This window comes from Phalacrocorax aristotelis, chromosome 5, assembly GCF_949628215.1.
Source record: "Phalacrocorax aristotelis chromosome 5, bGulAri2.1, whole genome shotgun sequence".
In the NCBI taxonomy this organism is placed as follows: domain Eukaryota; kingdom Metazoa; phylum Chordata; class Aves; order Suliformes; family Phalacrocoracidae; genus Phalacrocorax; species Phalacrocorax aristotelis.
The window spans coordinates 67,758,006-67,770,390 of NC_134280.1; the positions used below are offsets into that span (position 1 = coordinate 67,758,006).

A 12,385-nucleotide genomic window follows, 5' to 3' on the forward strand; every position below is an offset into this window, starting at 1 on the left:
AAATGACCATTATTTGTGCTTGTCAAGCACATCTAAATCTTTCGGCTACTCCTGGCTGTGTAGAGACAGTTTTAAAGCTTAACCCCCTTGCTCAGTATTAAACTTGTGATGTGGACTCCCCTCAGCTTTGTAACAGCTAACTTCCAGAATCAGAGTAGAAAAATTTATAGAAACATCTTTTGATGTGGGTTGAACCAAAACTGAAGATCGTTAACCCTCGTCTGGATTTGGAGCTTTCAGTTTATGATTACTTTGTGAAAATAACAAGCATTTGAAAAGAAAGGTAAATTAGAACATAGCAGCCACCGTAAGTCAGCAGGTCACAACAGTTTTTGTATGCCCAATGTGATAGCTATCTTCCACCAAAACCAGTTAAAACATACTTAACCTAGAACTGGGTCAAGTACCTGATAAAGATTCTCACCCCAGTGCTGAATTTTCCTATATTGCAAGTTCAGTCCGCACCACACACTCAGCGTTCACATCATATTTGGGTCCTATTTTAGGAAAGGATTCATCAATTGGTAAACAAGTACATATTGCTAAAGCTTGGCCAGTGCAAATGCCACTTTACCAACATTCATTTATTTGAATGACAAGGTCAGGTCTCGGGTTTTTAATTAAACAAATTCAAAAATACTCTAGGAATATGTAGGTCTGTTGAAATGTTTGAAGTAGCTTACAAATCTACTTTTCTTGGACAGTCACGGAACAAGTATAATTGATACTGACTGATCATAAAAAAAAAATAAATATATGTAAGTTAAAAAATAAACCAGTTTCCTAACTCCTGTATTGGAGGAACAGCCAAAAGAGCCATGAAAGTGCTATGGTTTCTCTGTGGACGCAAAATTGGTAAGTGTGAAATATTCATGCAGTCTGGGAGGACAGGGTCACTGAGATAATACCCTACGGCAAGTTAGAATGAAAATACTAATAATGAAAATTATTAATTTTTTTTTAGAAAAGAAAATGTGAAAGTAATTGACAATATTATTACATCCAACTAATTTACATTTGAATGCACCTTAGTTTATCTCGCATCTCTTAGCACAAATAATAATTCTACAATAGCTAAAAGGAAGTGATGTGACTTTCAGTTATATCATACAGTGTCTAAAAAATGTCCATGTTAATGCCTGTTGTACAATCACAGCTGTTAGTTTTTCAAGTAGTATTTTGAAGACTCTCAGTCACTTCCGGCCCCCAAACAAGCTCCCCCACCCCCGTCAGTGTCCTCTCCTTCTCCGCTGGTTCTTGCTCGGGGGCTTCAGGAGACTCTCTCGGTATTTCACGTTTGTGTGGAACAGTCGGACCATTTCATGGTCTTTGTTATCCAATACTCTGGGCAGAAAGAGAGATGATTTCTGTGTCCTGCGAGTTTTAAAACCCCTTCTGGGTCGTCCTTTCCCATTGATTGAGACATACCAGAGTCTCTCTGCACTGGCTTTGCGCTTGGTGCCGGCTCTGTTAGGTACAGTCCTGTAGAGACGGGACGCGTAGGTATTATAACCTAATTCATGGATCCTCTCCACAAACTCACACTCTGCATTATAATTTTCCTGTAAAGCAAACATGGCAAAGTTTAAGAAAGACTATATGGGCCAGTAGCTCTCTTCTACCTCAATATGGTTAGACTAGTCTTAGGCAAGATTCTACTCAGTTTTAAGATAAGGACAGCTACACATGTGGTAAGAAAAACTCAGACTGGTGCTACAAAAGGTGGGCAGAAGGGAAGGTCTGAGCCTGAACTGCTGTGCGACCCAGTGCTGTCAGCAGTGTGAGTGTACTCTGTGGGTCAGAGACAGAAAGAAGCCAAAAAAACAATTTGAAAACAAAAAATGGTAGGTGAATAGGAATGAATAGCTCTGCTGATTGTTCGGCTGTAAATGTAATCTTTTTGTGCTTAAGGATCTAAATGAGCCTGTGAACTGGACAGATTATTTAATTGCTGCCTATCAACCTTTGACATCTATTAAAAAGGTAAAATACTACAGCTGAATGTAAAATGTGGCTCTTTAGATGGTATATTAGTAGTTAAATACACCTGCAAGTCTATTACATCCAATTTGTTACAGTTATTTGAGCAGAAAACAACACCTTTATGAAGCTTCTTTGTTTGCTTCAGCATAACAAAATGAAAGCACACCCTGCCCGCCAGTGTGTTCCTCCAAAATGCTAGGCTGCTCCTTTATCAGACTGGAAGCAAGAATACACACCCATCCTGGGTGCTCACACTGTCAAAATTTGCTCCTCTTCATCTGATCCTCAACTGAGAGGTAAGAGTGTGCAAAAGCCTGGCAAAAGAAACTCCTCCCTCCTCCCTGGGAGCAGGAGAAATGGTGCAAATAAAAGGACTTCCCACACTGTACATCTCTTCTTAACTACAAAATCATCTTTGCTGTACCTGTGTGATTAAGACTTCAGTATCTAACACGTAAAGCACAGAGGCAGAGGGGAACTGCTACCATGGTCTTTATAGAGGGTTTTCGTTAGTATTGCCTCTGTGGAGGACATAGAAAGGGCGCAAGTAGCCAGGCTGGGGCCAGAAAAGCCACAGGCTCCATTAACAATATGGCTTTAATGCTGTTCATTCACCAGAAAGGCAGATAGATGTTTAACTAGATTTTAAAAGACTCCACATGTGTCCTGGTTTTGGCCAGGATAGAGTTAATTTTCTTCCTAGTAGCTGGTACAGTGCTTGCTTTGGATTTAGTAGAATAATGTTGATAACACACTGATATTTTAGATGTTGCTAAGTAGAGCTCACACTAGTCAAGGACTTTTGCAGCCTACCATGCTCTGCCGGGTGCGCAAGAAGCCGGGAGGGGAGAGGGCACAGCCAGGACAGCTGATCCAGAGTGACCAAAGGGATATTCCATATCATATGACATCATGCCCAGTATATTAACCGGGGGGGAGCTGGCTGGGGGCACAGTGATCACAGCTCAGGGACCGGTGGTGTCACTTGGCCAGTGGTGAGCTGTTGCAGCACTTATTTTTTTTCCCTGGGTTTCACCTCTCTCTCTTTCTCCTGATGTTTTCCATTATTATTATTACTATTATTATAATGATTATTAAACTGTTCTTATCTCAACCCACAAGTTTTCTTGCTTTGGCACTTCTGATTCTCTCCCCCATCCCCCTGGGGACGGGGGCAGTGAGCGAGAGGCTGTGTGGGGCTCAGTTGCTGACTGGGGCTAAACTACAACGCTCAGCTTCACAGCTGTAAAGTGGAAATGCCCTTCCTTGCAAGGACAAGAGTTTCATGTGCTGTAGTGCTGGAGCCCATGCAACTACCACATCGGGTAGCTTTGTCCTGCTGTCTGCCTCAGCTCTGGCTGTAGAGGGTTTATTGCAGAGGATAAACCTAGAGGATTATCATAATCTGCTAAGGACACAAAAGAATTCTGCAGGCTCAACAAACTCATCTTACTGACACGGGAAAATTGGTGATCCAAGGGATCGCCAATGGAGTTATTCCAATACCATTTCATAAAATGCTGTCTGTATAATTATGCCCACAGACACCAGCCTTCTTTGAAATAGGGCCCTTGCACAGGTTCCTCACACCGTAACGTCAGTGAAGTTGTTGGTCAGTTTTTTCTAGGCAAGCAAAGCCAGGAAGCTTCTCCTGAGCCAAGCCCTCACCCTTTGCTTCTTCTGTGAAAAAAGCTGGAGTGGAATAGCTTTTCCTGGACTGTCCTTCCAGCTCTGAAACACAAGTCTGAAAGAGTCTCTCTCAAACTTGAGCTGGAACAGCAAAAATTATCTTATCTAGCTGTACAGAAATGTTTCATGGCTGATATTCCTTGGCATGTGACAGCTGAACAAACTTCAGGATGGCGTGATGCCCCTCACACAAGAAAGGGAAGTCCAGAAGGAAAGTAGTCTCGGGGCTACCCTACTCTAGGCTTTTCTCCACTCTAGGAGAGGAGCTTTTTTGCTCAGAATTTGTTTAGTCTTATTTTAATTAAGTTTAATCTAGAGGAAAAACATACCTATTTTGAACAAGAAAGAGAGAAAGATGAGAAAGAACTTGAAAATCCATCCTTCCCATCAATTTCTTTGGGGCAGACACTGCCTCTGAGCTGGTGGAGCAGCTCAGTTGAGAAAGATGCCCATTTTAATCAGACTATTAACTGGGAGCATAGAAGTGGCCTGCCTTAGCTCTGGCACAGCAGAGCTAGTATGTCCTCATTCCACTTCAGCTGCATTTTCCTTTGCCTAAATTGTTTGTGGTCTACTTCTCTGCACCAGCAAAGAACATCACCTTTACACCCAGGCCCGTTAATCAGTGTGCATCACATGAGACACATTACAGCGGCTGGATCAGAAACACTATCAGAACGTTCTTGAAAAGGTGGAGTAAAACACATTAAACCAGGGAGGCAACTGAGTTGATTGTGTTACCTAGGTTGCATTCACATGGAAAAAGCTCACGTTGCTGGAGGATATATCATGCTGTTCAGTTCAACAGAATTACGTGTAATACTAATTGGAGGAAGCAAATTTCACATAGTCGTGTTTTACCCTCTTCAAATCTGTTTCCATACCACAGGATTCCTGGGGAAACTGCGTGGTATGGCTGTTACACAGTAAGAGATCACAAGATTGCTAGGGATGTAATCAAAGACAATGGAAGAAATTCAAGTAGGTAGATAATGTGTATAGTATACACACCAACAAATACGCCTTAGTATGTCTCTGAATGTGAAGTCGTCTAGGCTAAAGTATTTTAGTCACTTATAGGAAATATTGGCTGGGCTGAAAAGGCAAGACTCCCACTAAAATCAGGTTTTACCTCAAAGATCGGGACAAAAAATGAGGTCAAAGGAGTAGAATAAGGTGTTTATTTTCACCTTTATCCTCTTGCACCTTCTCATACTTCCTTTCCTTGCTATAGCCCTGCCTTTTAGTACCTGCAAATTCTTTCACTGCCCAAACAAATGCTCTGTGCAAAGAAGCTCCCATCAGTAGGCTGCTTTCCTGTAACAGAGATGCTCAGTTGCTTCTGGACATTATTTATCTGACATGTATATCCTCTGCCAGTGTCCAAGGCCCTCATCAAATATAAATATGGATAATTCTGAATAGAGATGGACATTACGCACTGCAAAGGCTGGCTCCTGAGGTCTTTGTCCGTGCACCCAGTTGCCCAGGGCTTTGGCCATATGAAATACCTTTGCCAGATATATTCGCCTGCCTTTGGCCGTACAGGCAATAAGAAAGTAAGAACACAGCTTCTTTCACCTTTAAAAATATACTGATTGGTTGCCTGTAACAATTCCAGACAGAAATCTATTATAACATTACTCTTTTCTCTAGAAATGTTTATTTATAAGAAATCAGTGCTCTCCACTGGCCCTGTTCTCCCCATCAGAAATGACAGGCATACACCAGTCTTAAGTAAAACTTACTGATGCGTAAAGTCTGCCCCTTTTGTTCATGGCCAGGTATCTGCCAGAGAACAAGCCCTTGATGGCAACGATTCCAACATCAACAGCAGTTATTTCAAGGATACCTAGAAACAGAAACAGTTATGAGATATGTTGTTGCTCCCCATCATGTGTAATTTTTGGAGATGCATTTGAACGACTGCTTACCTGCAGGGTATGATTTCACAGCTATTGCTAGCTCACATCAAAATCATAGTGCAATCAGACGAATGAAACAAGACTATTAGCTGAAATAGTATAAACCAATGACCATGTGGGGAATTATTTGAGGCAAGCTTGACAACAAATCCCTAGATGTCTGATTGAGATTGAACTCTTTCAAAAATGAAAAAGATCTGACACTGAACTAGAGGTTCACTTAATCCTATATGTATATAAAAAAGTTTAAATCCTCTTTAATGCTTAGGAACACAAGACCTCTTGACTTATTGAAACCAGTCACAAAGCTGTCCATTCCAGGACAAAGCCTTTGCTGAGGTCTCCGGAGAGTAGAACAGAGTGAATCGGCTGCATTTTAGAGCCATGTATATAATCATGAAAGGACCTTGTCATTTAGGAGGTCAATGTAGCCCTCCAGACAAGGACAATATGGCTGTTTGAACCAAATTAAAAGGGAGATTTTCAGGCCATCGAAGATGGGGGTCTCAAACACAGGAAGCGTCACAGGTGAGGCCAAAACGTTTATGTCCAGCCAAAGGTGCCACGATGCTGATGGAGGCACAAATGGCCATTGAGTTACACGTGCAGGGTTCCCTAGCTGGCTCGCTCAAACTCTGCTCTCAGTTCTCCAGCTATGGCCCAATGGCTCGGTACTTTCCATAAGCGTTTGAAGGTGAGAGGTGACCCTTGCACCCAAACCCATTGCTGACTTTTGGCAACAATAAAGCAAAGCCAGGGGCCTGTCCCCTTTGCAGAGCTGGATTGCTGGCCTGAGAGAGTTGGAGTGGTTTTGGTACAGCTGTTTTGAATCAGGCACTAGTTTGCTGCTGAAGGATGCCTCCTCCAGGCTTTGATAGTGAGGGGGTTTTTCCTCTAGGAAATAGTGGTTTTCCTTTATGGACTTCAGACAGATCCCTGAGGTCCCCCTATCTCTGTGTGCCATCACCAGCTGGGATTTACGTTTCCTGGGGCGGTGGGGCCGGGGTGGAGGCCGGGCTGCGCCCGCGGCCGGGGCTGGGCTGGATGCGGGGGCGCCCGGGGCTCCCCCCGGGGCTGCGGCATCTCTGAGCCCCGCTCTCCTCCCTTCTGCCGCCCTCGCACAAACCCCCTCACTCCCGACATATCCCGTTTCATCTTAATTACCGCCGATCCCCGGCACATGTCAAAGGGGACAGATGTGATTTAGCCCGTGGAAGCTCAAGGCCCCCAGCGGGAGAGAAGCCGGGGCGGGACGAGGGAGGCGAGGGCAGGCTGCAGCCCGTCGAGGAGGGCCCCGGGGAGGTGTGAGGGCACCGGCTGCCCGGCGGTCCGAGCCAGGGTAGGGCTAGCATGAGAAGCCCCCGGAGGAGCGAGGGCAAGTGACAGGTCGGGCGGGGCGGGCAGGGCAGGTTCCCGGTTCCCGTCGGGGGGGCGACCTTGGGAAGGAGCTGGGGTTTGGGGGTCCCGCTCTGTCCCGCGGGGACCCAGCTCTGCCGCCGCCGGCTGTGTCCCCGGCCCGGCCCGGGGGCAGAGGGGTCTGCCCCGGGGAGCCTGCCAACCCCCGTGGACAGAGCGGGAGCCGGACCCGGAGGGTGCGAGGACGCGGAAAGGGCGTTGCGGGGTCCAGCGGAGCCGCCACGCCGAGGCGAGGTCTCGCCGAGCCCGGCGAGGGAAAGGGGCGAAAGCCCCGGCGGCTGGGGGTGCTGCTGCTCCCCGCCAAGGAGCCCCAGCCGCCGGCCCCGGGGCAGCGCCGGGCAGGAGGAGAGGCGGGAGCCGCTTCGCCGCCCCCCCGTCCGGCACCGTCCCAGCAGCCGCTCGATGCTGGAGCGGGACGCGGATGGTCCGAGCGAGAGACCCCCGGCCCGGGGGAAGGTGGGGTGGGGAAAGGTGAACCCGGTACTCACTAAAGACGCTGTTTTTCTCCAGGGTGCCGTTGATCTTGCCGTTGGGGTGGATCTGGAGGTGGTACTTGGTGGCACAGTAGAGCTTCCTGCGCCTGGGCGCTCCCCCAAGGTGCTCGTAGACGCCGCCGCGGCCCCCTGCATCCCGGCGCGGCCGGGGGTCGCTTGGGGGGGCTCCGGCGGCCTCGGGGACCCCCGCGGCCCGCCCCGGGGACCACGGCTCCTGCAACAAACTCAGGAACAAGATCCAAATTATAACCATTGTGGCATGATGGCCGCAGCGCTTAGTCTGCTGGGGAGATGGAGGCTTGGAGCGAGTGACACCAGGGGTCCCATTAAAGACGTCTTGCTAGCAGCACTCCAAAGTTGCCGAGCGCGCACTGGTTCGAGCCGCGAAGCATTGGCAAGTTTTTATCAGCCTCGATCTGGCCCTTTTATCTGTCTCAGATTTACTTAAATCAATAGACATCAGCAAAGGTCCCAGCTGTTTGTATTAGATGGAGCTGCCGTGATCAGCCTTCTCCTTGGGTTTCCAGATAGGCAGACGGCATGCATGAGAGACGGAGAGGCAGAAGGGAGGGGGGGGGGGGAAGAGAGAGAGACACCCACTGAATTTCGGCCGGAGACTGTGGGGAAAATAGTTGATCGACGGAGCATAGAAATAAAAGCAGCTTCCTGCAACAATAGCCTGATCTGCGACCAATTGATACAAAGCAGAGGAGGCAAAAGGTATCAGTCTCGTGTGAACTCCCAGAGTGCAGCGTGGATAAAATTACACAGCATCTCTCCCCGACACCCCGCAGACCCGCACCCCCCCCGTCGGCCCCGCGGAGAGGCGCGGTGCAGCCGCGGACCCTCCGCCAGGCACCGCCGCCCCCTGCCCGCCTGCGGCACCCGGGGACGGGGACGGGGGGTGAATGGGGAGGAGGGGGGGTGAATGGGGAGGAGGGGGGGGGCTGATGCTCTAAGCGAATATCTTCGCTTTTGCAAGCGCGCGTGTTACAGGCAAAGCGTAAGAAAGGGGGTGCGGGTCGTGGCTTCTCGGGAGGCTGGAAGGAGAAGCGCACGTTTTGATGGCTTTCACCCAGGCGTCAGGACTTGTGTGTGTGTCCCCCTTTGTCCCCGCTTTCGAAAGCAAACAGTTATTACTAAATCAATCAGTTCACAGTTACAAATAATGCGCATTATTTAGATAGGTCTTGCAAGATGTAGTCATTTCTAAATTAACTTAGACAAAGCAGGGCCCAGCGAATGTTGTTAGACACGTCCCTGGACGCGTTTGCAAGAAGCCGGAGCTAATCCTGTTCCCTACTCCGGTGCCTGGGAAGTCTCATTAGCTACAGCAGATCTGCACTCGCTACCATGTAGCTTCACACAACTGCCTACGCTTTCAAAATATGATGGAGCTACCTATAAATAAATATAAAAGAAGGCAAAAGGTTCAACAGCTTGGTGAATTACGCTGTCCCCGGGTGCTACTCAAAGGCAGCTCGTTAATTAGATTTGCATCTGAAACAGGCAGTGGGAGTTTTGGGGAAGTGTTTGAGAGATAATTAGTATTAATGTGCTCGAAGGGCACACAAATACACCTTTGAAGTGAGTCACGTCAGAATTCAAACGTTTGACCTTGATCAATATAAATTTTTTCCAGAATCGATGAACAAGAAAAGGTCTATAAATTTTTTTAAAGGCATTCCTATGTAGAGCAAGAGGATTTTCTTACACCTTAAAGAGGTCTTAAAAAAAAAAAAAAAGGAAGCTTTTACTACCGGGAAAATAAGGGAAGACATACGACCTTTCCCTAACAGGAATAGCAGGAGGACAAAACTATCCCGAAAACTACTCCCTATTTTAAGCTGTTCTTAATATTTAGTAGTTCTCCAAGGCTAAAAGGCTTTTCATTATATAGTCGTTTGAAATAAAAGGAAACATAAAAAACCCACAAGCACCCCTCTCCGCCATTACCACCCCTTCCTCCCCCTTTTCTTCTCCACAAGTTAAGCCCTAGCCTCACAAGGAGAGTTTGATCTGGGGATGATAAATGTTTGTACAATTAATTCTTTATTGCTGTGCCTCTGCAATGCCACTTCCAGGCAGTCATGTAGTTCCTGTATATTTAGTAAGAGCAAACGACGGGGAATTAAAATAATTAAAGCGGTGTATCCACGTAAAAATATGAAAACATAAACACGCAGGACCCCAGACGTGGAGTGTGTGCAGAGGGTGCTGGGGGGCGTGTTTCTTGTTGGCCAAATCCTCACACACACACCCCTCAAAAGAAGAACCCCTCCGAAAAACCTCCCTCCTGGGGGTGCACTGCAAATCGTGCCCTACGGACTCGTAAACTCTGCCGAGCTGCAAGGCAGCAGTGGTGGCAGAAAAATAACTCTTAACATGCCACGAGTCTCCCGAAAGATGCTTCCACCGGCACGGCGCGAAGGGGAGATAAAAGGTAATTACTTTCAGTAATTACAGCGATCTCCTTCCGAGTAAATCTCAGGTCTTGTCCCGAGCCTAGTGCATCGCCCCGCAGATCTGCAGCTGACATTTTACAGTTTGGGATTCGCAGGGCATTTTTCATTAGTGCTCGGGGGGAAAAAAAATCAAACCCCAGTCCCGCAAAATCCTCCTCCCGCCCCCCACCGCACTAATAAACCCAAAAGGCTGGTGGGTGGAAGAGTAACACGTTAATGACTTTTGCTCAAATTGCTTCCATCTTGATCACATTTTCATAATTAGCACCATCATCTACAAATCTTTCCGCCCTGGGCATCTGACACAGACAGGCTTCCCAAGCGATGTGTATTCTACTTATTAGGGAGGGGAGCGCTTCTAGGTCTATCATTAATGGTTGCTTTTCAAATGAAATGAATACGACCTCCATGGAAATATCAAAGGGCTGGAGCTACCTTGTCTCGCTTGGTACGACACTGAATAGCGAACAGCCTTAAGTCGTTTTGCTCTAGTCAGACATCTATACAATAAAACATAAGCCCACTCTTGTATATTTTAAGTTGTCTGGTGACCATTTCTGAAAACAAAAAGGGTCCCTTTGATGTGGTCTAATTCTAACAGGGGGTGGGACGTCAGATGTGGTCTACCGATTCTTTCTGGAAATATTTTTAATTATGCCCCAAAGCTCCTCGTAGCCCCAAAGTAATAATCAGCAGTTTGAGTCTGTTACTTAACGTGGAGGGGAGGGGAGGCTCGAGACTTAAATTAGAACTACAACCGATAACGACCTATTCATTTGCTCGAAACGTGGGATTTTTAAATTGAACATGTTAGGTATCGATTATTCTTGAAGCTTGACCTTGCTAAGGCAATATAAGGGGTATTTTTTGTTTGGTGGTTTTTTTACAGGTTTTTGTTTTTGTTTTTTGTTTTTTTTTTTTTTACAGTTAAGCCATAAAACCAGGATTTCTCTTGACATGGCATGGGGTAAAAGTGAGTATTTGGGACAGATGCTTTCATCCTTGCAGCGGGCGCGCTGCGAGCGCACAAAGCACTTGTACTCTGGACTAAGTGCCCTCGGAGAAGGACCGAACATTCGGGTACGTACGTCTAAGATCTTCATGACGAAGCAATGGCTATTTCTGTTTGAGTATTGCATAAATGTAGATATGGGGGAGGAAAAAAACCTGCAAAATTTTGAACACCCCCACCCGCCTTAAAAATACTAGCTAACTTCAACCTGTAATAAACTTTGCACACACACACGTTTTGCACCGATTCGGCTGTAAGGCTGCTTTGAACCAGGAGCTGCTGTTACCAGGCGGTCCAACGCCTCTGCTGCTGCAGCCGCGCCTGCCCCTCGCTCCCCCGGCCCCGGAGCTGATTTACGACCGGCCCGTTACTCTAACGAGAGGGAAGTTACAATTTGTAGAGCAATAAATACCGAGGCGTGGGTGGAGCCCCCAGCAGGGAAAGAAAAAAAAAAATCACCCTCCTTCACCAATTAAAAATCCATCCGAGCTGAAATGTGGACCGTGGGAAGGTCTCAAAGAAAACAGCCTCGGCGATTATTAGGTGTTTGTTTGCAATGTGCTAATGTCATCCTCCGAACATAACTTTCCTGCCCGATGCAGTTCGCTCACACCTGCTGGTACCGGGAAGAGGTTCTAAAATTCAATTGATTTTTATTCAGCTATATTTTGTCTTCTTTGTGGTTTCCTAGCGGGGCTGTTCTGCACCCTGCGAACAATATAATCTTGTTTAAATGACTTTCCAGACCACACAGCATCGCATTACCCTGTTCTATATGTGTAGGCAATACCGTTTATTGTGTTGTACACTATTAACTCCCGGAGAGCAGGATGAAGGGAGAGCGGAGGAGGAAAGCTCCGGGGAGTAAATTCATAGCTTCCAAGGTTCAGGTTGCTTTCTCAGGTGGAGAAAATAAGATTTAGATCATTTCAAATGAAAAGAGATAGAATTCTCTAAAGGAAATGTTAAACACATAACAGGCATATCCTCTTTCTTTTTGCTTTATCCGCACATAAGAAATGTTTTTCATGTTTACAGTTACTTTTTATGGTTTATGGACAAACAAACTGAGGTCTTCAGATTTAGGATGGTTCAGTTGGCTCTATACATATTATGTGAGCTACTGCTATATTACATATCAAAGAATAAATTAATTTAGAACTTTTAAACTTCTGTGTTTAGGTTAAAAGCATGTGTGGTTTACTGATATCATTGAGATCTGCTAACTTATCCTATATGTATTATCATTTTATTAACATGAAGAAGCAAATGCCTAAGTTCCTTACTCCAGGAAATTCCTACTAAAGTTGGCAAGAGTTTCTTTGGCTGAGGACCGAGGGATTAATCCTTCATTCAAATTCCATGGAATTCACTAAGAGCCTTTTCTTTAACACCAGTGAA

The 12,385-nt window shown here is 46.4% G+C and overlaps 1 protein-coding gene across 1 annotated transcript; it reads right to left on the reverse strand.

The window, feature by feature from the left end:
* Nucleotides 1–695: 695 nt before the first annotated feature.
* Nucleotides 696–7,883, reverse strand: FGF3 (fibroblast growth factor 3). The gene is made up of 3 exons (XM_075092605.1): nucleotides 7,502–7,883; nucleotides 5,421–5,524; nucleotides 696–1,562 (listed from the first exon to the last, which is right to left on the reverse strand). Exons 1-3 carry the CDS (start codon nucleotides 7,758–7,760, stop codon nucleotides 1,230–1,232), a joined length of 696 nt encoding a protein of 231 aa, XP_074948706.1. The 5' UTR covers nucleotides 7,761–7,883; the 3' UTR covers nucleotides 696–1,229.
* Between the last annotated feature and the right edge of the window lie 4,502 nt (nucleotides 7,884–12,385).